The sequence below is a fragment of the Pinus tabuliformis genome, chromosome X, assembly GCF_031772625.1.
Source record: "Pinus tabuliformis cultivar Carrire ecotype Pingquan chromosome X, CPIR1, whole genome shotgun sequence".
In the NCBI taxonomy this organism is placed as follows: Eukaryota; Viridiplantae; Streptophyta; class Pinopsida; order Pinales; family Pinaceae; genus Pinus; species Pinus tabuliformis.
Genome location: NC_142308.1, coordinates 78,467,080 through 78,494,295, shown reverse-complemented (window position 1 = coordinate 78,494,295; position 27,216 = coordinate 78,467,080). Strand labels below are relative to the sequence as shown.

At 38.9% G+C, this 27,216-nt stretch overlaps 1 protein-coding gene and 1 pseudogene across 1 annotated transcript; both read left to right on the top strand.

Annotated features, from left to right (window-relative positions):
• The first annotated feature begins 11,751 nt into the window (after positions 1–11,751).
• LOC149138452 (cold-regulated protein 2-like) lies at positions 11,752–13,773 on the top strand. Its single transcript, XM_089449522.1, has 2 exons — positions 11,752–11,963; positions 13,387–13,773. The coding sequence occupies exons 1-2, from the start codon at positions 11,818–11,820 to the stop codon at positions 13,493–13,495; spliced, it is 255 nt and encodes an 84-aa protein (XP_089305648.1). The 5' UTR covers positions 11,752–11,817; the 3' UTR covers positions 13,496–13,773.
• A 1,272-nt stretch (positions 13,774–15,045) lies between these two features.
• On the top strand, positions 15,046–17,455 carry LOC149138451 (uncharacterized; annotated as a pseudogene).
• Positions 17,456–27,216: the final 9,761 nt, after the last annotated feature.

The window sequence follows — 27,216 nt, the reverse complement described above, 5'->3', positions numbered from 1 at the left end:
TAGCTTAATTAAACAAAAAAATAACAAAGGCAAAGATTTCATCACAGAAATAAACAAAAATAAAAAAATATTGTAATATTATCACAAAAAATTAAAAAATATGATTAATTAATATTGTTTATATTAACATATATATATATATATATATATATATATATATATATATATATATATATATATATATATATATATTTATTTATTAAAATATGTTTTTAATATAATAACTCATCTTAAATTGAAAATATGGTGAACAAATTATAATTCAAGAAAAATAATAATAATAAGAAAAAGACATAAAACTAAAAAAAAATAAAATTAGTAACTAATAGAAATAGAAGTTACTAAATAACCCATAATAAGACCTCAACCAATCACATAGCAAATAAGATGCTTCACAGTGAAAGTATTGCATATTGTTTTTTTCTAGTCTGTTAGGGTTCTGAGCGACCCACTAACGGCGCCGACAGCACACTAGGCAAGATCATCACAGGAGGTGAGAAAGCCTCTGCAGCGTTTCAGAGCTGCAGAGCACTAAGGCTACGCTATGGCATAACCTCTGGGGGGGGCGTCAGAGCCCTCCCCATCGCAGAGTGACCCTGCGCAAAACGTCATTTTCGGTTCAGTGGACAAGGAAATCCTGAACAGGGGAAAAAAACCCCAAAATGACAACAAGGAAAATGGAAGACGGAAAGAAGGAGACAACGGTCCACAAGAAGGAGCAGAAAAGCCTGAAGAAGGCCTGAAAATTTCCTCAACAACGTGCAGACCTGTGGCCAAGGAGCGGCCACGAATAGAGCTGTCGGGAGACAAGATTGATAGAAGAATAGAGTATATGCGCGATCATGCCCTCATCGGGAAGTTCATAGGGTTCTGGCCTACTGAGAAAGCCCTTTATGGTTGGATAGCGGCGAAATGGAAACCTAAAGGAGATGTCATGCTGCAGCTAGGGCCGAAAGGTTTCTTTACAGCAATCTTTTTCTGCCAAGAGGATAAGTACAGAATACTAGTAGAAGGGCCCTATTTTTTTAACTCAGCAGGATTATACCTGAGGGAATGGATCCCCAGATTTAATCCAGATAAGGAAGATCTGACGTGGGCGCCAGTTTGGATCAGATTATACTCTCTCCCGGACGAATACTGGGATGAGGACATCCTCAGAGGGATCGGAAATGGGGTGGGAGAGTATATCAGAGCGGCAGAAGAAACCAAATCTCGTAAGTACATCTCCTACGCTCGAATATGTGTTTTCATTTGCCTCAATGAAGCTCTTCCAGAGTCTGTAACCCTCTCACATCAAGATGAAGAATGGATCCAGCCTCTCGACTATGAACATGTTCCATTTCGGTGTAGGAAATGTCATGCCCTAGGACATCTCTTTAGGGATTGCCCTCAAAATGTCCAAATCAGCATCCCTGACTCTTCTGGTACCCCTGGCCAGGATGGCTTCACTAAAGTCTCAAGCAGGAAGCGCTCTCACAAAAAGCCCCAAAATGGGTACAAACCCCAGCCTAACAAATCCCATGGCCCAGTAACCAAGAACAGCTTTGATATTCTTGGCCAATCCTCAGATGAGTTCCCTACCAATGCTGATGCCAACCCTGATCACCCTTCTTCCTCTTCACCTCCCCCTCCATCTAAATCCCCTCCCAAATCTACGTCCCCCATCATCATCCCCACCATTCTTAAACTAGATCAGGAAGGTACCGCAGAAATCCACAAGGAAATGGAAGTTGATGGAAAAGCAGACCTCCCCCAGAATCTAGAGACCAGCATTGAAGACAGCAATCAAGTGCAAATAATGGAAGAAGAGCCAGAAAGCATAGATCTGAATGGCTTAGATATTTTGGAATTAGAGCTTGCATGCAAAAAGAAAGCATTCGATTCAATTCCAAAGCTCCAACTTAATAAGCTCGAAGTGATCATCTCACGAGCCTATCATCAGCACCAACTCGGGATACAACCAGGAAGCCAATAGGATGGAAATTTGCGCCCAAAGGACACAAAAAAGAGAGGAAGAAAGACAGATCTGCAAAGAACAATAGAGATTGGGAAAATCCTGGTGGACTCAGGCAGATACGCTAAGTTGACAAAGTACTACAAGCCCTCTGTCAATGGTTAATCATGAAGCTGGTGTCTTGGAATGTAAGAGGGCTAAACAGCCCCGGAAAACTCAGGATGTTAAAAAACATGATAAAAAAGGAAAAGCCACAAATGTGCTTTCTCCAGGAAACTAAGTGTAACAGTACTACGCTAGGCAGCATTCTCTCAAAAGCCTGGCCTGGATGTCGGTCAGTTGCAGTAGACGCCTCTGGAGCTTCAGGAGGGTTGGCAATCGCTTGGAATACCCAAGCGGTATCCCTCTCAGATTTTCATGCAGCACACTACCTTATACAGGCGACCTTTCACATTTTGGGCACCAATATTCACGGCAACTTGTCAAATGTTTACTTCCCACAAGACACAGGAAGTAAAGTAGCTCTCCTTGACACGATTGAAGCTCTAAGTAACAACAGAAGGCATCCACTGTGGATCGTTGCTGGGGACTTCAACATGATCACCAAAACTGAAGAGAAGATAGGAGGGAGGAGTAGAATGGAACCTGAAGTCAATCGCTTCAAGGAATTTATCCAATCGACATCTCTTATAGATATGTCGTTTTGTAATGGCACCTTCACTTGGAGCAATCGCAGAGCTGGCAAACATCAAATCGCCTCCAAACTGGATCGCTTCCTCCTCTCAGACAACGCGGTCCACCTAGGAGGAGACATCTCAGCAGCCATACTTGCTCACACTGGATCGGATCACTGGCCAATAGCTCTACAATGGCAAAGACCAGGTAACTTAATCAAAAGACCCTTCCGCTTTGAAGGATTCTGGCTTACGCATCCCACTTTCAAGGACTTTGTCAAGACCACCTGGGCATCGTTCATTCCCCCAGAAGGAGCAAAAATGTATCAATTCCAGCAGAAGTTAAGATTTCTCAAAAGTCACCTCAAAAGATGGAACAGGGAAACCTTTGGCAATATCTTCGAGGCGCAGCAAGAGTTAACTCAGGATCTGGAGGTTCTCCACCAAAATATTATCTCGGAAGGGCACACGGAAGCCACTCTGGAGCAGGAACGACTCATCCATAGCCAGCTGGAGGATAGGAGAAAGCAGGAAGATATCTACTGGAGGCAAAAGTCAAGAGTTAGATGGTTGAAGGAGGGGGAACGTAATACCAAATTCTTCCACAGAACTACAGTCCAGCGAAGAATGCATAACAATATACCCTTCATCCAAAACCAATCGGGGGCAAAAGTAGAGACACATGAGGAAATTGAAGAGGTGCTCCTCAATCACTTTCATCAGGTCCATCAAGAGCAAAGAGAAGATCGACGACAGGCCATTAGCAAAATTATCCACAATGTTCCAAAGCTCATTACGAAGGAACACAATGAACTCCTAATGCGCCCTATTCTTCCCCAGGAAGTGGATGAGGCAATGACGCAGCTCAAAGAAGGTAAAGCCCCTGGCCCAGATGGGTTTACTACCACATTTTTTCACTCTTTCTGGGATATGATAAAGGAGGAAGTCTGGCAGATTGTTGAAGAATCCAGGGCTATGCGCTGGCTTCTTCCCTCTCTCAACTCCACATTCATCACTCTCATCCCCAAGGAGGAGGATTCCATTACCCCTGATAAATTCAGGCCAATAGCCTTATGCAACGTCATTTACAAAGTCATATCAAAGGTCATAGCAAGTCGGCTCAAACCCCTCCTTCCCGGGCTCATCTCTCCAGAACAGTTAGGGTACGTGGAAGGCCGACAAATTATGGATGGTATTCTACTCACTCACGAAATCATTCACTCCCTCAAGAACTCAAAGCAAGCAGGTATGCTTCTTAAATTAGATCTTTCCAAAGCATTTGACAAACTAAGTTGGATTTATATACATCATATGCTAAAAGCTTTTGGTTTTTGCTCCTCTTGGGTTCGATGGATCATGAGCCTCATAATGTCCACTCATTTTTCAATCCTTGTGAACGGCATTCCCTCCCGCCCCTTCAAACCCTCCAGAGGTATTCGGCAAGGGGATCCCTTTTCTCCCTTTCTCTTTGTTCTTATGGCTGAAGGGTTAGGTCGTCACATTAAATAAGCCCTCCATTCTCATCAGATCAAAGGCATCTCCGTGCACAACTCCTCAGCCACCTCTCATCAGCAGTTCGTTGATGACACTATGCTCTTTGGTTATCCCTCTGTTCAAGAAGCCCTCCGTCTTAAATCCCTCCTCCAGGATTTTTCGGATGCATCTGGCACGCACATCAACTGCTCTAAATCGCAGGTTTTCTTCTTTCATACTCCACCTTTGGTCAAATCTGCTGTAACTCGCATCTTGGGCTTCCCCTCTGCTTCACTCCCATCCAAATACCTGGGCGCACCCCTCACGGCATCAGCCATTAAGCATCCCGCGTGGCGCTCCCTTCTTGAGAAACTTGAAAACCGTCTCAACCTCTGGACATATAGATCTCTTAACTTAGCCAGTCGAGTTGTTCTCATCAAATCGGTCCTGCAGGCAATGCCTCTGTACCTGTTCTCTATTCTAGCCGCGCCAAAGTGGGTACTAAAAAGCATAAGAAACCTTCAGCGTAATTTTCTATGGAGCAGCTCAGCCACCAATCGCAAATGGGCCCTGGTTAAATGGACCAATGTATGCCTGCCCAAAGACAAGGGGGGCATTGGGCTAAGGGACCCTGAGTACAACAATTCTATTATGAATGCCAAGATCTGGTGGCAATGGATCACTAACCCAGATAAGCCCTGGGTCAAAATCTGGACGGCCAAATATGCCGGAAATAGACCTCAAGAAGAACTCATCAGATTCACTCCTACCGAAAAGGGATCTCTAATATGGAATGCCGCCAAACAGCACTATCAGTTAATTCAAAAGCACAGCTTCTGGGAAATAAGGAATGGCCGCACTGCAAGATTTTGGACTGATGCTTGGAACCAAATGCCCAAACTCAAAAATGTTCTTCACCCTTCTTTGATACCTGAAAGGCAGGAGGAGCAATAGGAAAAAGTTCACCAATTCTGGTCGCCGGAAATGGAGTATGGTTTTAGAAAATGGAAACAGAGTAACCAAATTCTCAACAACATAGATGCTCGAAAGGAAGAAGAGCTAAGGATCGAGCTAAGGAAAAGAAGCATTAGGCAGGATAATGGTGGGGATATCCTCAGATGGGGATACCAACCCAAGGGATCCTTCTCTACCTTAGAAGCCTACAAGGTGATATGCAACTCCCCCACGCCCCCAGACCCTTTGTGGAGGAAAATATGGGAGATCGGACCCTGGCCAAAAATCTCCTACTTTCTCTGGCTGGTCGGACATAAAAAAATTCTCACATGGGATAAGCTTAGAAAGCGAAACTTCCATGGCCCCTCAATTTGTCATAACTGCTTTCAAAGTGAAGAGACTCTCCAACACCTCTTGGATACCTGTCCTCTAGCCAATCAACTTTGGGACAAGGTCAGTTTCAGATGCCAAATTAAATGCAGAAGGGAAAACGACATCATCAACTCCATAAGACAATGGCCAAAGCATCCCTACAAAAGCAAGATCCTTAATCATTTATGGAGCATCATCCCGGGGATAGTCCTATGGAATGTCTGGAAGGAAAGAAATCAACGCATATTCAAAAACAAACGATCTCCTACTGAAGAAACCTGGAGCAGGATACACAGGAACATACAAGAGACGGTGGCGCTTCAAGTTTGGACTAAGGAAGAGCTCCCATCCACTGATAATGAACATAACATTCTAAACAATTGGCAGCTGCAGTTACCTCAAGAAACACTCAAGAATAGCATACCTAACAGCAACTTCAAGGACATCTGCCATTGGAAAGCCCCCCCTAAAAACTCATATAAGTTGAATTTCGATGGGGCTTCCAAAGGCAATCCAGGGGCTGCTGGATTTGGAGGCATACTGAGGGACCATGAAGGCACTCCTATGCAAATATATTTTGGGAACATGGGGTGGGATACCAACAACTCAGCAGAGCTGGAAGGGCTTTGGCAGGGTCTTCAGCAAGCTTGGAATCTCAATCTTCAACCCCTGATTGTAGAAGGCGACTCCCAGATTCTTATCAACATGGCCATCCGTATACAGAATGGCTCGCAAGCGAGGAAAGTAGCCCCCAGTTGGAGACTAGAAGCAAGGCTAAATGACATAGCACAAAAGCTTAGCAACACCGGAGCCATCTCCTTTGTACACACTAAAAGAGAAGGCAACAAAATAGCTGACCTCCTAGCTAACATTGGGGTCGAGACCGAACACCCCCTTCTGTTCGGAAGCATGAATATCATTCCTAACAGGCAACAGCTCCAGGAATGTGAAAGCCTGATCCAAGGAGAGGCCGTCTCCCCAGATGCGGGTGTCACCGAGCCAGGACATGGTGAGCCACATGACCAGCATGTGCCGCCACGTGATGAACAAAGAGATTTAATGCCCCTCGCCGCCGAGACGTTAAGTCGGGAGAAGCATTGTGGAATCCTTAATGAGGACACTGGGAACGATGGAAAGCCTGCAGAGAGAATTCAATGCGAGCAAAACCCAAGGGAATGTCAGCAGGCTTAAGAGGGAAGGAATGTTGCTGTTCTGGGCACAGAGTGCCGAGCAAGCAACTCAAATTTCTGAGGGAAAATGTGGCGCGATTGATGCTGAGAGTGAAGGCATTCATTTGGACGAGGTTTGCTTCCTGCTTGCTTATCCTGGGCGCGGTTTATGGGCAGTTGAGCTCTGCCTCGAGTCAATTTGGGGACTGCACTCAATTGGAAGTGAGCGCAGTAACAACAGGCCCTCAAGCACGGTTCTGGAGCAAGTTGAGGGCGGCGCTGAAGCCATGGCGCGATTGCGTGAAAGACAGCCGTGTAGGAGAGGTTTTGGGCGTGGTGAGTCTTCACGCCCCCCTGCAGCGGATGTCCACCATCATTGCTGCTGCTGCTACTGTTACAGAAGGGCGGGAGCCACACCAATTCCAGCCAGTCAGTTTTTGGAGGCCGGCAGCTCCAATGGAGGAGCACCCATGCTTCCAGCATTCGGCTCAGTCATTTTTACCCTGGGCAGCTCGCGGGATAATGCTGGCATTAACGCAAACATCTCAGTTCTCTTTACAAAGGCTCCTGAGGAGAATGAAGAAGGAACGCAACCGGTCTCTGCTGAGATACTTCCAGAGGGCAATCGGGAGAAACGTCCAGTGTTGCAACCAACAACTGCAGAGGGTAATTCAGAGAAGGAGCTTCAGCAAGCCCCTACCCGACCTCAAGAGCAGAAGCAGCCGCCACCGTGCAGGATCCTATGGCAATGTGGGCAGGCATCCTAGAAGGCCAAGGCTGGAGTAGCATTATCGAGGAAAAACCTGAAGATTAACTCCCAGAGGCACTCTCTGGCTTACATTCCTCTCTCTCAGGTCTGGGATAGGCTCGGGGTCTTGGCTGGTATCTGGATTATGCTAAATTTCTATGTCTGTATACTTTCAGTTCTTGTTCATGTTAAGTGTCTGTCTGTTATGCGTCTTGGCAAAGTCTGTTATGAGTCTTTCTGTTGGATGCCCCTGCGCGGGTCGTTTTGTTTCTACCTGGGATCAACTCTGTGTCATGTGTTTTGGTATAACCTGGAAGTGCTGCCCCTGCGAGGGCGAATTCTGAGTCAAGTAAAGCTACCCAAGGTGCCACAGTCGGCCCTGGGCAGCCTGTCTTTTTGCATGTAATGTTTACCTGTATATAATATAATAGATTAGCTAGCTTTGCCGAGAAAAAAAAAATCACATAGCAAATAAATAAATATAAATAACAATACAAAATAATAAAAATTGAATTCCTAATGTTAAATTATGGATAAGCATCATAAGTTTTTGGTAAAAACAAATTAATACACTATCCAAGGAAAAACTAAATGCGTTATACCATGACCGTGGCAAGGTATAACAAGGGATGTATAGTAGCTAGTACGTGCTGCTTAGCTTAAATATAGCTTAATTAAATAAAAAATAACAAAGACAAAAATTTCATCACAAAAATAAAACAATTAATAAAATGTTGTATTGTTGAATAACATCACCAAAAATTAAGAAATATGATTAATTAATATTGTTTATATTAACATATACTATCTATGTATGTGTTTTATTTATTTATTAATACATATAATTGTTTATAATTAAATTTATTAAAATATATTTTTTATATAATAATAAGTTATTTTAAATTGAAAATGTTGTGAAAAAAAATATAATTCATTAAAATAGAAATAATAGAAAAAAAACAAAAAAAAACAAAAAACAAAAAATTAGTAACTAATAAAAATGGAAGTTACTAAACAACCTATAATAAGACTTCAACCAATCACCTTACAAATAAATAGATTTAAATAATAATAATAAATAACAAGAATTGAATTCTTAATGTTAAACTATAAATAAGTGTTATAATTTTTTGATAAAAACTAACTAATACTAAGTTAAAAAACTAAATACTTATACTCTAATGATAGATATAATAATAAAAAAAAATTATAATTTAATTAATTATTTATTTATTTATGATTATTATATAGTTATATTAATTTTAATGTTTTAAATATATTATATATAAATTTTACAATTTTATAAATATGTGGCGCATGCTTTTGAGTTTCTTAATTTTAGATGTAGTTATTCTAACCTTCAAATGGATGATAAAGTTGTAAAATTTTAGTGTTTTCAATATATTACTTTTAAACATTAGTGTAAGCTATTTATGTTTTGATTAAATTGCCTACGTAATCATGATTTTAATTAATATACACTTATAATTATAATTTTACTAAAAAAAGTAAACATGGCCACATATGTAATCTTTTAAATAAATTGGCATCCAATCTCTTAAACATGCCAACCGCATAGTAGTTTCCTAACGTCCTTAAATATGTATTTTGTATTTTCCTGCACTTTGTTTAAATTATTTTCCTGCATTTAAAGTGATGTCACTGTAAATCAATTTTAATCGAAAATTTCGCGGTTTCATGCGAGGTTAGGATGCATAAGTGCATGATCATTAAACTCTACGTATTGGAAAATTGAAATATTATATGAGAAAAGAATATATCTAAAATAATTTGAATGAATTAAGAAAGAAACACAAATATAAAGTGTAGGGTAAGTAAAGTAAATTGATCTATTGTCATAAATTCCATGTTTAAGTTGATGGTAGGTATTCCATGCTTAATTTCTCGAGTAAGTATTGTTTTTTTGATGCGACCTTTTTAATAATTAGGTTTAGATGTAGATGTGCATTATCAATCAAAATCTAGAAAAGTGAAATATTATTAAAAAAAAATTTATATAAAAAATTTAAATGAATTAATAGAAAAACACAAAGATAAAATGTAAAGTAAGTAAAGTAAACAGACCTATTCTCATAAGTTGATGGGGTAGGTATTGATGTTATGATATGATCTGCACTTTAATATTTACATAGATGATCAAATAACGTTATTTAATATATAGTGGGTGGGTAGGTATTGATGTTATGATATGATCTGCACTTTAATAATTACATAGATGAAATAAGGTTATTTAATATATAGTGGGTGAGTAGGTATTGATGTTATGATATGATCTCCACTTTAATAATTACATAAATAATTAAATAAAGTTATTTAATATACAGTGCATATGGTTTATATTCCTTATATTTATATTTTTAATATATTATATTTTGTTTTTATACTATTATAATTATATGAAAATGATAATGTTTTTAAAAAGTAATATATAAAACTATAAAATTTTAATATTTTTAATATATTACTTTTAAAATTCTTACGAGCTTTCCGATTCTAAAGTCATGTCAATTTTTTTTTAACATTGAAACTTGATAGAGCATATGCCCATTAGGAAATCAGCTCATTAAGAAAACAATTTTATTAATAAGTTACCAAACTTAAATAGTTCCGACTAAATTGCCATTTCAAAAAGCAACGTAAAAGTGGTCTAATACTGAAGAAATACAGATTTTTAAAATCTCTAACTACGCAATTTTTTATTTTAATTAAATGCAGCATATTTAAGCTTTTACTAAATTGCCATAAACCGCCGGAATTCAATGAAGCAACAAAGGAGGAATTCGTAGCTGAACTTCAATTCTATATCTTACGCGACCATTGACCCGCTGAAAACTACTGTTCGAGTAGAAACCACGACAATCCGAAGAAACAACAAAAGAGTAATGACCCTTGTGAAGTTTGTGTTTCTTTTTTGACATTCCGCTGAAAACTACTGTTCGATTAGAAACCACGACAATCCGAAGAAACAACAAAAGAGTAATGACCCTTGTGAAGTTTGTGTTTCTTTTTTGACATTTTTAAAAACAAGATGCGACCCCATGTTCACATATGCGATTGGAACCTGGGTGGGGAGGTTATTATTAAACTCTTCAACCACCGGGATGCGATTGGAACCTGGGTGGGGAGGTTATTATTAAACTCTCCAACCACCCGGGATAACATCAATTGACTTTTCTTGACATTTATGCAACAATAAAATATATTTTTTAATTACGTCGTAAGGCGTTTCCCTCTGAAATAAACTCCCCTAAATGTCTGTCTGTCCTAATCTTAACCGTTAGATATATTGTTAGACGATTCAACAATTATCTGTCGTCCAAAAAAAACTGTTATATGCTTTTCTGTTTCACATCTGGCAGTCGATTCATTATCCCCGGCTGCGCATGCATCTGGCAAGCATGCACTGCACTTTGACTGCCTCACTGCATTCTCGCCTCATTTGCCTTCTGCGTGCCCGGAGGAGCTCTGCTCAGCAGCGTAGGCCACCGCCGCTACCAGTTTTGCTGTGCATTGAAACACTTCTAGGATGCCAGGTAATCTCTACGACCCTCCGCGTCCATATCGTATAATTCCTGGCATTATCACGACCACACCAGGTTTTTTCTCGTTTGATTTGGTGCTACATTGGTTCTCCTCCTTTAGTTTGAAGTATTCTTGATGGGAGAAATCAATTATCTTGAACAGTTTATGGGGCTTAGAATTCAATTGGCCTGAACAGTTTATGGGGCTAATTATTTTAGGATTTTTGTTGAAACCGTGAATTTATTTATCACATTACAGATATCCTAACTTTCTGCTCACTTATTTTTTTCCTATCTTGCGGTGGCTAGGTTCTCGTCTGCCATATTTTGGTGTTAGGGTTTCACGGCTGGCTCTGGAATCATGCTGCCGAAATCAGACATGGATTTTCTGGTCAGCTCAGCCATATAACTTTTATGAATGTGGCCATTCGGCCTGCCCCTTCTCTGGGTATTACGATTTTCTTAGTCAATCAGGATTCGAATGTTTACAATACTGCCTGAATTTTAATAAATATACTGTTTGGAATTTTAATAAATATACTATTTGGAGTATACGATTTTATGCACAAATTTTAGTTTCTCTATAACTTTGAATTCTGGGTATGACGACAACTCTGGGTTTTCAAACCCTTCGATTTTTATTTATTTAAATTGTGAATATCCTCCATGTTTTGTCATAGTCGTGTTCTCTTTCCTACCATTTTCACATTGCATGTAACAGTGATTAGGAACAGTTTGGCTTCGCCGATTCCCCTTCATGGTTCAGTTTTTTTTGTGAACAATACTTATTCACATTCCTTTTCTCCTTGTCTTCCAAGTCAAATCCCTTTCCAGCCAAAGACTGCACCTCCTGTTTCATCCTGCACCATCAAGAAGGTATTTCTTTATGGCCTAGACTGTCCGAGGTCTTACAGCTCCAGGCTGCCTAAACATGAGAAACAGTGAAAGGTTTGACTTGCTTTTTGTGATGGCAAGTCACCGCTTAGCTCCAGATATGCTTTCTCTCTATAAGCGGTATGCACATCTTACAGTAAATGAGAGAGCTAAAGTGAAAGAAAAGATCAATCCTGTTTCCAGGTTTGTTACAGGAGTCTGGCATAAATTGTTCTTTGCTGTGATGAATATACAGGTAGTGAACGTTGGTGAATAACTAATGTCATTTAGTTCAGAAATGGATAGAGATTGTTGATTGGTCTTTCTTCCATGTCCTGATAAATGGTCGATATTTAAAAGAATAATAAAGAGTGCTATGAAAGCTGAAGTATGTTGTGTGCTTCAAACATGATGGTAGGGGTTGATAGGTTTGCATTCTGTTTCGAGACCATATAAACGTAACTGTATTGAACATAGTTGCTCCATCGATAATGGATTTTGACCTCAATAAGTCTGGCCACATGCAATCCCTAAATTACGCAGATACCACAAAGGTTGACAAATTCCTGGTCCTTGTAAGACTGTTTCCTTTCATATTGAAAATTGTGCACTTGAACCAATTCTGTGCATGGTACAAGGTTTATCTTCCATCTTCAGCAACTCCTTTTTTGGATTTTGGTGCATTGGATGTGCACTGCTTCTATAGGTGCAGTAGTTTGAAGGGGTTGCTTTGTTTTCTTTGTCAGTATAATCTGTTTCTTGCTTCATGTGGTCTACACATTGTAGATAGATGGATGTCAGCAATTTTTCCGGTTCTAAATTTTTATAAATTCTGGTACACCTCCTGGCATAATACCTACTGGCGTGAGAAGTGTTATAGGCTACCAAATTTTTGTTCAATTTTATCTTCTTGATAAGCATACCACTCCTTCAGTCATATTGCATGGAGAGAAACAGGGTGCATTATACATCCTGGAATGGATGAGATGGGGGCATTATACTGGCCCGTGTGAATGAGATGTGTTATAACTTATAAATAATAATAATATTACTAATTAAGTTGTTTAATAACTTAATCCTATGAAGCAAAGAAGCGCAACCCTCGTAAACTAAATGAAAGAAAAGCTGACATCCCTGATGTAAAAATGAAAAAAATTCAACCATTATAATCAAAATAATACCAAAAAGAGCCTAATCTGTTAGGTCAACTTGTTGCTGTGAATGTTGCTGGGAATTTGGTTACTTTTCTGCTAGCACAGGTGCCTGGTTTGAAACCCCTGGGTGAGGTGCATTAATCTACACTCATGGGTTTATGAGGGATGATATATATGTTTGTGGAGAAGTATCTATTGGGTTTTCCCATAAAGTTATCTGTAAAGAAAAAATAATACAATAGACTAGACAAAAATAAAATATCATAGAATAAAATATCATAGATCCATTTTAACTTGGACCATTTTAATGTTTTTCTTTGTCCCTATTTGCTGATGTGTATGTATGTATTTATAGATATTTGCATACCACTTAGTATTTTTGTATAATGATCATATTAAACTGTTCGATGACATCTCTGGTGCCATTGCTTTTACTGTTTGGTCTAGCCCTAACATCTGTAAACTAATTGCAGTGGTGGATTTAATGGTTACTTCGGTCTCTGTGATGGGGATGTTTGCCCACCTGTTTTCACTTCACCTGTTAAGGAGATGGAAAACATAGTAAACAATCAAGTTTTGTAAGTGATTAACCTTTTTCGGTTGCACAATCTACAAGTGCCCGGCTATGCATAAACACATTCCAAGGCCCCCGGATGGGGTCATCATGCCAAAGAAGGTGCAGACTCTATGCAGATAAGCCTGATGTGCCTGTGCCATAAGATGACCATTCAAGAGTTATTTATTTTTGAACTTTTCATGTCGATTTTCTTTCAATTAATCATGTACAGACAACCTGAGTCTGTTATGGGCTGCCCGGTAGTGTCTCATAGTATCTTATATTTTCTTTCAACTAACTCATGGTATACCACAAAGGTTGACAAATTCCTGGTCCTTGTAAGACTGTTTCCTTTCATATTGAAAATTGTGCACTTGAACCAATTTTGTCCATTGAAAATTGTAGATAGATGGATGTCAGCAATTTTTCTGGTTCTAAATTTTTATAAATTTTGGTACACCTCATGGCATAATACCTACTGGCATGAGAAGTGTTATAGGCTACCAAACTTTTGTTCAATTTTATCTTCTTGATAAGCATACCACTCCTTCAGTCATATTGCATGGAGAGAAACAGGGTACATTATACATCCTGGAATGGATGAGATGGGGGCATTATACTGGCCCGTGTGAATGAGATGTGTTATAACTTATAAATAATAATAATATTACTAATTAAGTTGTTTAATAACTTAATCCTATGAAGCAAAGAAGCGCAACCCTCGTAAACTAAATGAAAGAAAAGCTGACATCCCTGATGTAAAAATGAAAAAAATTCAACCATTATAATCAAAATAATACCAAAAAGAGCCTAATCTGTTAGGTCAACTTGTTGCTGTGAATGTTGTTGGGAATTTGGTTACTTTTCTGCTAGCACAGGTGCCTGGTTTGAAACCCCTGGGTGAGGTGCATTAATCTACACTCATGGGTTTATGAGGGATGATATATATGTTTGTGGAGAAGTATCCATTGGGTTTTCCCATAAAGTTATCTGTAAAGAAAAAATAATACAATAGACTAGACAAAAATAAAATATCATAGATCCATTTTAACTTGGATCATTTTAATGTTTTTTTTTGTCCCTATTTGCTGGTGTGTATGTATGTATTTTATAGATATTTGCATACCACTTAGTATTTTTGTATAATGATCATATTAAACTGTTCGATGACATCTCTGGTGCCATTGCTTTTACTGTTTGGTCTAGCCCTAACATCTGTAAACTAATTGCAGTGGTGGATTTAATGGTTACTTCGGTCTCTGTGATGGGGATGTTTGCCCACCTGTTTTCACTTCACCTGTTAAGGAGATGGAAAACATAGTAAACAATCAAGTTTTGTAAGTGATTAACCTTTTTCGGTTGCACAATCTACAAGTGCCCGGCTATGCATAAACACATTCCAAGGCCCCCGGATGGGGTCATCATGCCAAAGAAGGTGCAGACTCTATGCAGATAAGCCTGATGTGCCAAAGGTGCAGACTCTATGCAGATAAGCTTGATGTGCCTGTGCCATAAGATGACCATTCAAGAGTTATTTATTTTTGAACTTTTCATGTCGATTTTCTTTCAATTAATCATGTACAGACAACCTGAGTCTGTTATGGGCTGCCCGGTAGTGTCTCATAGTATCTTATATTTTCTTTCAACTAACTCATGGTATCCTCTTCTTGAACATTAAAAAATCCTCTGCTTTTCTTTTAGCTTGTGATTATTAATGTTGTATTTCTGACATTTCATACTGGTTGGCAGTCTGTATGTGCACAGGATGTAAGGACACAAGCCTTATGGCATGAAGATACTGGTCGAAGGCACCAGAATCAAGATAGGTAATGCTTTTTCAAGTTGTTTATTAGTAAATTTATACTGAGGTCATGTCTATCTGATGAAGATCTGTTTCAATTATGGTTTGCTATTCATGTTTTTGTCCAGGCCACCTATTCGCGGCGCTATCTCAGGTCCTCAGCTTGGATCAGCAGCTCATCGTCTTGTCGTCAATAGTCTGCAGTTAAAAAGTAGTAGATCGGGACGAGCTAAACATATAGTGCAGCAACCAGTGCAGGGGATGTCTTCTTCTTTCATAAGTAGTAAAAATCATAATATGAGCCCAAAACCAAGGCCAGCTGGCCCTCAAGGTTATGAAAATGGTTTTCATTTGTCTCGGGGGCAGGTTTCTAATGGTGGAATGCATACACAACAAAATGGTGAGAGTTATGATAGTGATAGCCAACAGCAGCGCAATGATGTGATACACGCTGATAGCTACCAGCGACAGCTCGACACGCATTATCAATCACATCAAGCTAATACTGAACAATATAACCAGCTATCATCTGTGCATGTAGATACTCAACGGCATCTGCCCAGAATGCGACCACCATTTGAGGGAATCACAAGGGGTAGTAGTCTTGCGCAGATGTATTCAATGGCTCCGTCTGCAACAATCAATGGTTACACGATAAATCGTCCATACCCAACAGTCAATGGTTACCCTTTAAATAATGGGGTATATGACAACATTCAAGGCAGGGGGAGGTTTGCCATGCTGCCAGGAAACATGTACTCTAGTCGTTATTAATTACGCCGTAAGGCGTTTCCCTCTGAAATGAACTCCCCTAAATGTCTTTCTGTCCTAATCTTAACTGTTAGATCTATTGTTAGACGATTCAACAATTATCTGCCATCCAAAGAAACACTTTCATTCTCGGACTGACATCTGTTATATGCTTTTCTGTTTGACATCTGGCAGTCGATTCATTATCCCTCGCCGCGCATGCATCTGGCAAGCATGCACTGCACTTTGACTGCCTCACCGCATTCTCGCCTCATTTGCCTTCTGCGTGCCCGGAGGAGCTCTACTCAGCAGCTCGTACCTTCGCCTTTTCTTTTGTCACTTACTTTGCTCATGCTAGGATGCCAGGTAATCTCTACGGCAGTTTCCTTGCATCAATTCTATCAAAATAAAATCTCCTTTGTTTCTGTACAGGAAGGATGAAAATTACAAGCGCACAGTGATGGCGTGCTTTATACAGGCTGCATATCTGCTGGAACTGGACAGGCAGGAAAAACGAGACAGAGATGCAGCGTTGGCACCCAAATGGTGGAAGCCCTTCAAATACAAGGTAGTGGAAGAATTGGTGGATGAGAGGGATGAATCCATCTTTGGAGCAAGGCTTGAATTGGACAGGTATGCTGCATTCTCTGATCTTCTGGTAGTGAGACCTAGTAAAGCTCCCAAAGGCAATAATAGCTCTCAGAGGGACCCTGCTGAGGGCTGCTACAATCAAAAGGGACATACAAGATGATCTTAGAATTTTAACAATGGAGGACCTCAGTGGCTCCTGTAGGTTTCATAGGACACTGGAGGCAGTCAGGACAACAGTGAAGAAATATGGGAGCAGTGAAGTGTGCATGGCTGGGCATTCATTGGGGGCTGGCCTGGCTTTGCAGGTGGTGAAGGCCTTAACATTTGAGGCATATTTGTCGAATCTCATATGTTCAATCCCCCTTCTGTTTCATTGCCCATGGGTCTTAGAAGTATTGTTGACAAGTTTGGACTGCTGTGGAATGCAGTGAAGGGCGTGACGAGAGCTATTTTTCCTTCTAAGAAAAAAGGAAATAAGGAATTAGAAGGCCTTGATAAACAATCAGAGGATGGGGCAGAGGCAGATTCAGTTAATATTTGTCAGCAAATCCGGAAATGGGTTCCCCATCTTTATGTAAACAATAGCGATTACATCTGTTGTTACTACTCTGATTCTTGTAAAAAACACAAGAAATGTGATGGGGATGAAGAAAAATCAATGGAGGTCATGCCAGAGGTCTCTGGTATGGATCGTGTGGCTGCCAAACTGTATGTGATTTCCAAGGGCCCCATGAAATTTTCGAAAGCTCATGGGATTCAACAATGGTGGTCTTATGAGTCAAAGCTCTAGATGGCATTCAATGGGAGTAGATTGATACAACAACAGGTTGGTTCCTTCATATAGCGTTCTCATCTGAAGACTGCCCTGGGATCTTAGCCCTAGTCATGGGTTCAATTCTCAAGGTAGCACGATAGGTCCTACCTGAAAACCCCCAAATATATATTCTTTATTAGTATTTGTTTGGTGTTTGTCCACCGCCGCTACCAATTCTATTGTGCATTGAAACACTTCTAGGATGCCAAGTAATCTGTAGGATGCATCTGGCAAGCATTCACTGCACTTTGATTGTCTCACTGCATTCTCGCCTCATTTGCCTTCTGCGTGCCCGGAGGAGCTCTGCTCAGCAGCGTAGGCCACCGCCGCTACCATTTTTGCTGTGCATTGAAACAATTCTAGGATGCCAGGTAATCTCTACGACCCTCCGCGTCCATATCGTATAATTCCTGGCATTATCACGACCACACCAGGTTTTTTCTCGTTTGATTTGGTGCTACATTGGTTCTCCTCCTTTAGTCTGAAGTATTCTTGATGGGAGAAATCAATTATCTTGAACAATTTATGGGGCTTAGAATTCAATTGGCCTCAATAGTTTATGAGGCTAATTATTTTAGGATTTTTGTTGAAACTGTCAATTTATTTATCACATTACAGATATCCTAACTTTCTGCTCACTTATTTTTTCCTATCTTGCAGTGGCTAGGTTCTCGTCTGCCAGATTTTGGTGTTAGGGTTTCACGGCTGGCTCTGGAATCATGTTGCCAAAATCAGACATGGATTTCCTGGTCAGCTCAGCCATATAACTTTTATGAATGTGGCCATTCGGCCTGCCCCTTCTCTGGGTATTACGATTTTCTTAGTCAATCAGGATTCGAATGTTTACAATACTGCCCGAATTTTAATAAATATGTCTTCTTGTCTGCATTCTGACAATATACTGTTTGGAGTATACGATTTTATGCGCAAATTTTAGTTTCTCTATAACTTTGAATTCTGGTTATGACGAAAACTCTGGGTTTTCAAACCCTTCGGTTTTTATTTATTTAAATGGTAAATATCCTCCATGTTTTGTCATAGTCGTGTTCTCTTTCCTACCATTTTCACATTGCATGTAACAGTGATTAGGAACAGTTTGGCTTCGTCGATTCCCCTTCATGGTTCAATTTTTTTTGTGAACAATACTTATTCACATTCCTTTTCTCCTTGTCTTCCAGGTCAAATCCCTTTCCAGCCAAAGACTGCACCTCCTGTTTCATCCTGCACCATCAAGAAGGTATTTCTTTATGGCCTAGACTGTCCCAGGTCTTACAACTCCAGGCTGCCTAAATAGCTCGCCTTGCCTACTTAATTTTTAGAGAGAATCTCTTCTCCTGGAACCTAGAAGTTTATTCCACAAGCCTCTCTTGACGGGCCATGTTGCGTTGATACTCCAAAATTGGGAAAGATAGATTGCTCCTTTGGTGCTTCCTCTTTGTCCCCTGTTTGATCCTTCTCTTGGGTCCCTTCCTACCTCTGGTGTCTTTTGTGCTTTACTATTATTTGGTCATTTACATATGCATTTCTTCTCCCCACCAATTTGCCTCAAATGTTATTCAATGGGAGTAAATTGATACAACAACAGGTTGGTTCCTTCATACAGCGTTCTCATCTGAAGACTGCCCTGGGATCTTAGCCCCAGTCATGGGTTCAATTCTCAGGGCAGCACGATAGGCCCTACCTAAAAACCCCCAAATACATATTCTTTATTAGTATTTGTTTGGTGTTTGTCCACTGCTGCTACCAGTTCTGCTGTGCATTGAAACACTTCTAGGATGCCAGGTAATCTCTACGACCCTCCGCGTCCATATTGTATAATTCCTGGCATTATCACGACCACACCAGGTTTTTTCTCGTTTGATTTGGTGCTACATTGGTTCTCCTCCTTTGGTCTGAAGTATTCTTGATGGGAGAAATCAATTATCTTGAACAGTTTATGGGGCTTAGAATTCAATTGGCCTGAACAGTTTATGGGGCTAATTATTTTAGGATTTTTGTTGAAACCGTCAATTTATTTATCACATTACAGATATCCTAACTTTCTGCTCACTTATTTTTTTCCTATCTTGCGGTGGCTAGGTTCTCGTCTGCCAGATTTTGGTGTTAGGGTTTCACGGCTGGCTCTAGAATCATGCTGCCGAAATCAGACATGGATTTTCTGGTCAGCTCAGCCATATAACTTTTATGAATGTGGCCATTCGGCCTGCCCCTTCTCTGGGTATTACGATTTTCTTAGTCAATCAGGATTCAAATGTTTACAATACTGCCTGAATTTTAATAAATATGTCTTCTTGTCTTTTTGTGAACAATACTTATTCACATTCCTTTTCTCCTTGTCTTCCAGGTCAAATCCCTTTCCAGCCAAAGACTGCACCTCCTGTTTCATCCTGCACCATCAAGAAGGTATTTCTTTATGGCCTAGACTGTCCCAGGTCTTACAGCTCCAGGCTGCCTAAACAGCTTGCCTTGCCTACTTAATTTTTCTAGAGAATCTCTCCTCCTGGAACCTAGAAGTTTATTCCACAAGCCTCTCTTGACGGGCCATGTTGCGTTGATACTCCAAAATTGGGAAAGATAGATTGCTCCTTTGGTGCTTCCTCTTTGTCCCCTGTTTGATCCTTCTCTTGGGTCCCTTCCTACCTCTGGTGTCTTCTATGCTTTACTATTATTTGGGCATTTAGATATGCATTTCTTCTCCCCACCAATTTTCACTTCTCAGCAAATTCCTTGGCTCTTAGGACAATTCCTCTTCATGGCTTTACAATTCCTGCACAATAAGATTTCTCCCTCTTTGAGCTGGCCAGGAGTATTCTTATTAAATTTATAGCCTTGCATGCCTTTTTCAACCCTTTGAAATTATTAAGCTGATCTACTTTCAACCTTGGAATTCTATGTGGTATCTCTCTCATAAATTCTCAAATTAAAACAGGTCCTTCTAAATTCCTCCTCATGGCTTTACAATTCCTGCGCAATAAGATTTCTCCCTCTTTGAGCTGGCCAAGAGTATTCTTATTAAATTTATAGCCTTGCATGGCTTTTTCCACCCTTTGAAATTATTAAGCTGATCTACTTTCAACCTTGGAATTCTATGTGGTATCTCTCTCATAAATTCTCAAATTAAAACAGGTCCTTCTAAAAAAGCTTACATCATTGCACTGTAACCCATAGTAATGTCGGGGAATACTGGGCCTCTAAAATGCCTCTGAAATTAGGGGATTGAAACAAGACAAATGAACTTTAGATAAAAGACTTCCTAAAGATCATTGCAATTTGATTGGATCAATTTTTGAAGCTTGATGTCCACTCCCCTTCAGCTAAGTTCAGTGAATTTGTGTTTAGGTCTGATCCTTCTATTCCTCCTCTATTGCAATGTTAGCCAATAGGTCTACTACCATATTTCCTTATCTCTTTACATACTGGAAGCTGACCTCCTTAAACTTTCTAACTGCTTCCCTTGGCTAAGTGAGTTGTACTTCTGAATGCAATGCAAGATTTTTGTTTTAGTTTAAATTTTTAAAACAAATTGTAACATTTCGCTAGAACATGATCACATGCAAACCCAGATGCATCCTCTGAATTCATGAAGTACCAGGGCCTTTGTGAAGGTACTTTGGACCACTACTAGATGAGTTTCCTTGACTGTGTGATGGAATTTTATCTTTTACAAGCTATTCTTGTCTGGAAAACACTTGCAATTCACAATAATTAGGAATCCTATACAAAAGATCATCGGGAAGGTTGGAATCACATTCTCCACACTGCATTATTCATTGTCTGAATATGCTTAGGAATACAAAATACCATTGCATTTCTCTTGCACTACTTAAGGTCCTCTTTCCATTTCTCATCCGATTTCCTTCAAGAATGTTGTATAGACAGTGTGACTCATCCACTAGTGGAGACTTCATTAAAGTAGGCACTCAAAATCCGTGTTTTTGATAACTAGATATGGATAGATAAAGAAGAAAGTTGGCCATCTAGCATGAGAACTATACTGCAATAGCAACTGTCCTGCTGGCAACAATACATGAAAATTTATAAGCCCCTATTGATGGCCTGATTAAAAAGCAAATAAATCTGGAACATAGATGTAGATGGAATAGAGTCAACATGTTAATCGCAATAAAGATAGAAGCCCCCTTATATATCATAACTGCGTGCAAGGGGAGAGAAAAATCCCAATGTCCAATGCGCTGAAACACAGACTTAGAGGCTTTGGCCATTTGCAGTAAGGCCCATTCTGTGGCATGGTACGAGGCTTACAGGAAAGTCTATTTTTGTTTTCTGTATTTCACCTTTTTCACACACTATCCTTTTGTCTTCCAATTCTGATTTACAACCTGTTACATCCAAGTACAAGTTAGTATTAAAAAACTGAGGTGCATGGCAGGTGCATGGAGTACTATAGCATTTTATTTAACAAATGTTTAAAAAAAATATTGTAGCAACTTTTTATCCTGTTCATGGAAAAATATCTGGACAAAACCAAAAAACATCATCAAAATAAGTGGGTTACTCAAAAACGTTATAGCAACAGCTTGAATCCACATTTTCTATGACCTTGTACCCTTTCCCTTGTTTGATCAAGTTAACAGATTATTATTCCCTTACAAATGGAATTTTTGTGATCCATTGTGTAAACAATGATCTGCTTGTTATAATCTAAACAAGTATTTTTTTTACAAAATATTTTGGCAATCATCAGATCTCTTTGATTTTTAATGTGGTATATGATGCATTTTCAACAGCTAAAAAAATGGTGTAGCCAATTCGAGAAAGTAGATAACCCTTCATTACTGTCTTACTGTGCACAAGTTCTACTGTTTTAATTGAATGATTACATCGTTATACCTGTTGGTGTAAAAGCCAAGGTTGTATCATATCACTTGATAAGATGTTCGAGGTAGCTAGTTGGAGGAAATGGATGGCTCTTGAAGGCTTTTTTACTGTGGACCAATGCTGCTGTTTTAAATTGAAACGTTACACCGTTTGCTTATTGGTGCAAGGCTGCATCAGATACTTATTGGTGCAAGGTTGCATCAGATTTATCTGTTTGTTTTTAGTGAGCATAATATTGGAAGTCAGAAAAAATTATATATGCGTTAAACAAATTAGGGACATCTAACCAAATGTATAAGAAAATGGAAATGAATTCCATGGTAGATTCTCCTCCAAAAGTTCTCTGTTTTGGTGCTGTTACATCCAAAGTGCTTATTGATGGTCAAGAAAGGCATTTTTAAGCAAAGAATAGGGCAGTTTTATAGAATCTTCCAAAAACTCTATGCTTTGAAACAACTCTATCAAATACATATATGCTCCTTGAACACTTAGAAACAAACATCAAAAGTTGTCTTCTATAATATATGCATAGTGCCTAGTCCTCTCAAAGTTGTATCATATTTCAAGGAACCTATTTGGGAAACCCTGTCCTTGATCAAACTCATTAGATCTACCTGATTAACATGTGGAATACAAAGCTTTTTCAGGTCTGGAAATGTATGTACTATTCTTTTTAGCTCATTATCTAACTCATAAACCATTTCAGAAAACGTTCAAATGCAATCAATAATGTCTATGACAGATTTGGACATCTCAATATGATGAAGTTGTATCATGTTCTTTTGACAATAAAAATCGGATGAAATAGTATTTGAGAATTCATTGAGATCGGTATGCAAAGAATTTTGCATGCTACTTGTTTCTTTTGCTGGAGGATCTCCACATCTTACAAAACTTCTTTTCACATTCAAGTAAAATGACAGATCACTGGATACAAACATAGAGTTGAACAATAAAGAGACCTTCTTAGTTCTTGACTGAAGTGCATTTTGCAGATTATCCTGTGTTTTCATGTCAATGTTGTCAGGTACCCCTCCCAGAACAGTCTCAGACTTGAACCTTGGAATATCTGATATACCAACACTTTCGGAGAGCTCTGAACCATTATTTTCAGGTTGATTATCCTGGTGCTTATCAAAATACTCCATTATATTCAAAAAAGTTGAAGTCACTTTCAAAGAAGGATTTGTAAAATTAATCAATTTGCAGTTGTCTTCATCTTGTATATTTTTCTGAAGAGAAAAACAACTATGATTGTTGCAGTCCCCTCCCTGTGAGTGATGGAAATCCAAATAAATCCATTCACTTGCAGATGTAGACTGCTCCTTTTGTTGACGGAGAACCATTTTTGTAACAGATAAGGCTATAAGTTATTTTTTAGCATCATAAAACACGGGAATTGGTAATGACTTGTAGGTGTTGTCAGTTAAGGTTAGTTTAGGTACAACTACTAGTTCATCAAAAGATCCATGTGATATTAATTTGGATTCATCTGATTTTTCCGTAGTAACATCTATTGTTTCCATCAATTCTGAGAAGATTTCAAATGTTCCTAAACGTACAAAGCTCGTGTACATGATTCGCAGACCAAAACTGGAAAATAGAAAACACAATAAACATATGACCATATGACCATATTACCATATTCTCGAGTTGAATTTCAATAACAAAAATGTATAATTTGGCACCCAACATAGCGTATGCTATTAAGAAGAGCACTTGCATAATTGAACTGGGATTGGTTTGGAGAAAAGGAAACTAGTGCCGACATCCATTCCGCCATGGAAACTTTGAGGTAATGCTGCATGAAAATATGGAATGAATTTTGAAATAATCTGGAAAGTGTTATGAACTGCGAGTTCCACCAACTCAAGTAAGTATTCAAGAAGGAACTCTAACCAGAGGCACATGTAGCAGATTAAACATACAAAGAACTCAGCCCAAAACCTAGGCCTTGATCTTTCTCATTATCATAACTTCATCCTTGAGTAACCATACCTAAAACACATTTTTAGCTAGCAAAAGAAGGTGAATATCAGCAGAACTTGAACTACTCCCCCAAAACGTCACTGCAAAAGTTACCTATGTGCTACTACACCATTTGGCATTAACCCAATGGAATGTTGGAGGTACCAATTCACACCTTGATATCAAACCGGTAAAGATGCCCATCATCAAAAGGGCAGGTAGCTCATTGGTAGAGCAGGGCCTGCATTAAATTCCTAGCCAGCCCAATTTTCACCAGAATGAGTTTGTAGACAATGCAATAGAAGCATAGAAGACAAAGAACACTCTGCATTGAGGCCACACTCACAAAACTACTCACATCAACCACAAAAATAGCTAACAACCACTTTAGACCACAACAACTGCAGTGAGGCCAGTTCATCCCCTTACAAATAACTGGAATTCGATGCTCCATCTACCTTCAAAACTAACAAAAATTATATTCCCACTCCCACTTATAGTCGCTTTAATGAAGTGAAGGAAAAATGTCGCTCTTTTTTATCAGAGGCTTCAGCTTTCCCTTCCGATCCAAACCTAAGATATATCATTCAGAATGAGCTTTCTTTTGTAAACGAGGATTGGAAGCAAGACAAGGGTTCTGCTCCTCTCATGCCATTTATTAATTCCAATAACACCCTCCCCCAAAAATTCTTGTGTGTAGAGTCATTGGGTTTACTATGGTAATGCCTGTAACATTTTGCAGTCTTTCCTTTGTTGGCCTGTGGTTTAGTGGTTAAGTAGTTGAGACACAGCGTCACCATGTTAATGACCCAAAGTCAAATTTAGATCAGAGCCTTAAATTATAAGTTGATTGAATTTTATGAGATTTATATGCAATATTAATTCAATAATTAATAAAAAATAGTGTGAGGCACCCTAAATCAACTTCTATTTATATAGCATTAGAATTTCATTTCTACTCCATATTTGCATCTCATTTAGATTTGCCCATTCCCATGTAGTGATTGTTCCTCAATTTATGCCTTACGGCGTTTCTTTTGAAACATTTGGTGCAAATGCTAGTTTTATACGAAACTTCGCTTCAAATGAGATTTAGGTGTAGATGCACATGATAATCAAACCTCGTGTCGCTATAAAATCTTTTTTTTACGAGAATCTTTTGTCTAAGTTCAGGGGCAATAAGGGGAATCATGGGTGGAATTGGTTCTCAGAACCAAAGAACACAAGAGATTCTAACTTTGGTAAAGATAAATTTGGCATTGTGTTGAGAGGTGGGAGACATATTGAGGAAAAGTCAGGATATATCACTGCCATAGGTGTTCGAGATTCATTCTCAGAGCTGCTTTGGGTGATTTGTATCAGGTATAAAACATCCCCTCTAGTAGTTTTCTCTGAGCTTGTCTTTTCATGCTTATAAGTTCCAACTATAATGGGTGTGTTGGGGTAGTGGAATGGTCCAGTTAAGGGCATTTTAGCTCACACTCTTATTTTATGTAAATCATTATTGCTTTGGAAATTTACTATGTGTATCTTGGTATGCACTTGTTGACCAATCAATCTAATCAATATAGTAAGAGTGTCTAATCAATATAGTAAGAGTGAGGCGGCCAATCAATCTAGTATAAGTGAGGCTAACAACTTTTTGAAAACAACACATGAAAATATCTAATTTACACTTTTGCGGTCATGGAAAATTTGGATTCACACAAAAAAAGAAGTAAAGAGATATGATGTCATAAATTCAATGCTTAAGATAATGGGTAGGTATTAAATTTCTAAGAGTGTTCCCTCTCCAATATTTACATAGAAGAGTAAATAGCTTTATTTAGTATATAGTGACTATGGTTTGTAACCTTAAATATAAGGAGATATATTCTATTTTATTTTTATATAATAATATAATTAAGTGAAAATTATAAATTTGGAAATGATATTAAAATAATAATTTTGAATAAAATATTTTTTTGTTAATAGTAAACAAAATAGATAAAAATGTAATATAAGGAAAATGATTTTAATAATAAAATAAAATAAAATTTTGTATAATTAAAAAATAAAAATATTAAATTAATTACATATATAATATTTGACTCTACACCTCTGCTCCTCCCTCCACGCACCAGAAATTTGTGGATGATACACTGCTCATGGGTCTCCCCACAACAAAAGAAGCCTTATCCTTCAAAGCCATTCTCTTTGATTTCTCTGTAGCCTCTGGCACCTCCATCAATCAAGAAAAATCCAAGTTTTTCTTCTTCAATACCCCTTTAGCTATTCAAGGAAACATTGCTAGAATCCTAGAATTTCAAAGAAGCAACCTCCCCTCTAGATACCTCGGTGTTCCCCTCACTGACAAACCCTTGGCTCGCTCTACTTGGGAAGCTCTGATAATCAAGATGGAAAAAAGGCTAGCTAATTGGACCTTTAGATCACTAAATCTGGCAGGTCACCTCGTACTAGTGAAATCTGTATTACAGGAAATTCCTCATTATTTGTATTTGACCTTGGCAGCCCCTAAAGTGATCTCCAACACAATCAGAAATCTGCAAAGGAAATTTTTGTGGAGAGGCTTAGAAAAGAAACAGAAGTGGGCTTTGGTTGCTTGGGAAAAAATGTGTAAACCCAAAAAAGAAGGTGGCCTTGGACTCAGGGACCATGAGATTGATCCAGGTGGATATTGGTGGCCACCCGCCAAGTCCACTTGGAACCCCACCATTGTTTCTTTCAACTTTTCAGTTTCCTTAATTGTAGCACAATTTACTATTTTTAGTAGTTTTTTGGGTCCTGAACTTCGGAGCCGTTTTGAGGCCCTAAACGACATTTTTTTGGGAAAATTCGGAGCAACATGGGTCCATGGACCGATGTTTCTCTTCCCAAAGTTGTAGTTCTCGAATATATCTTTCTAACGAGATATTGTACGCATCAAACGAAGATCATATGCCAAAATTACGACCCCGGGAAGTTGATGTACCAATTTACCCAAA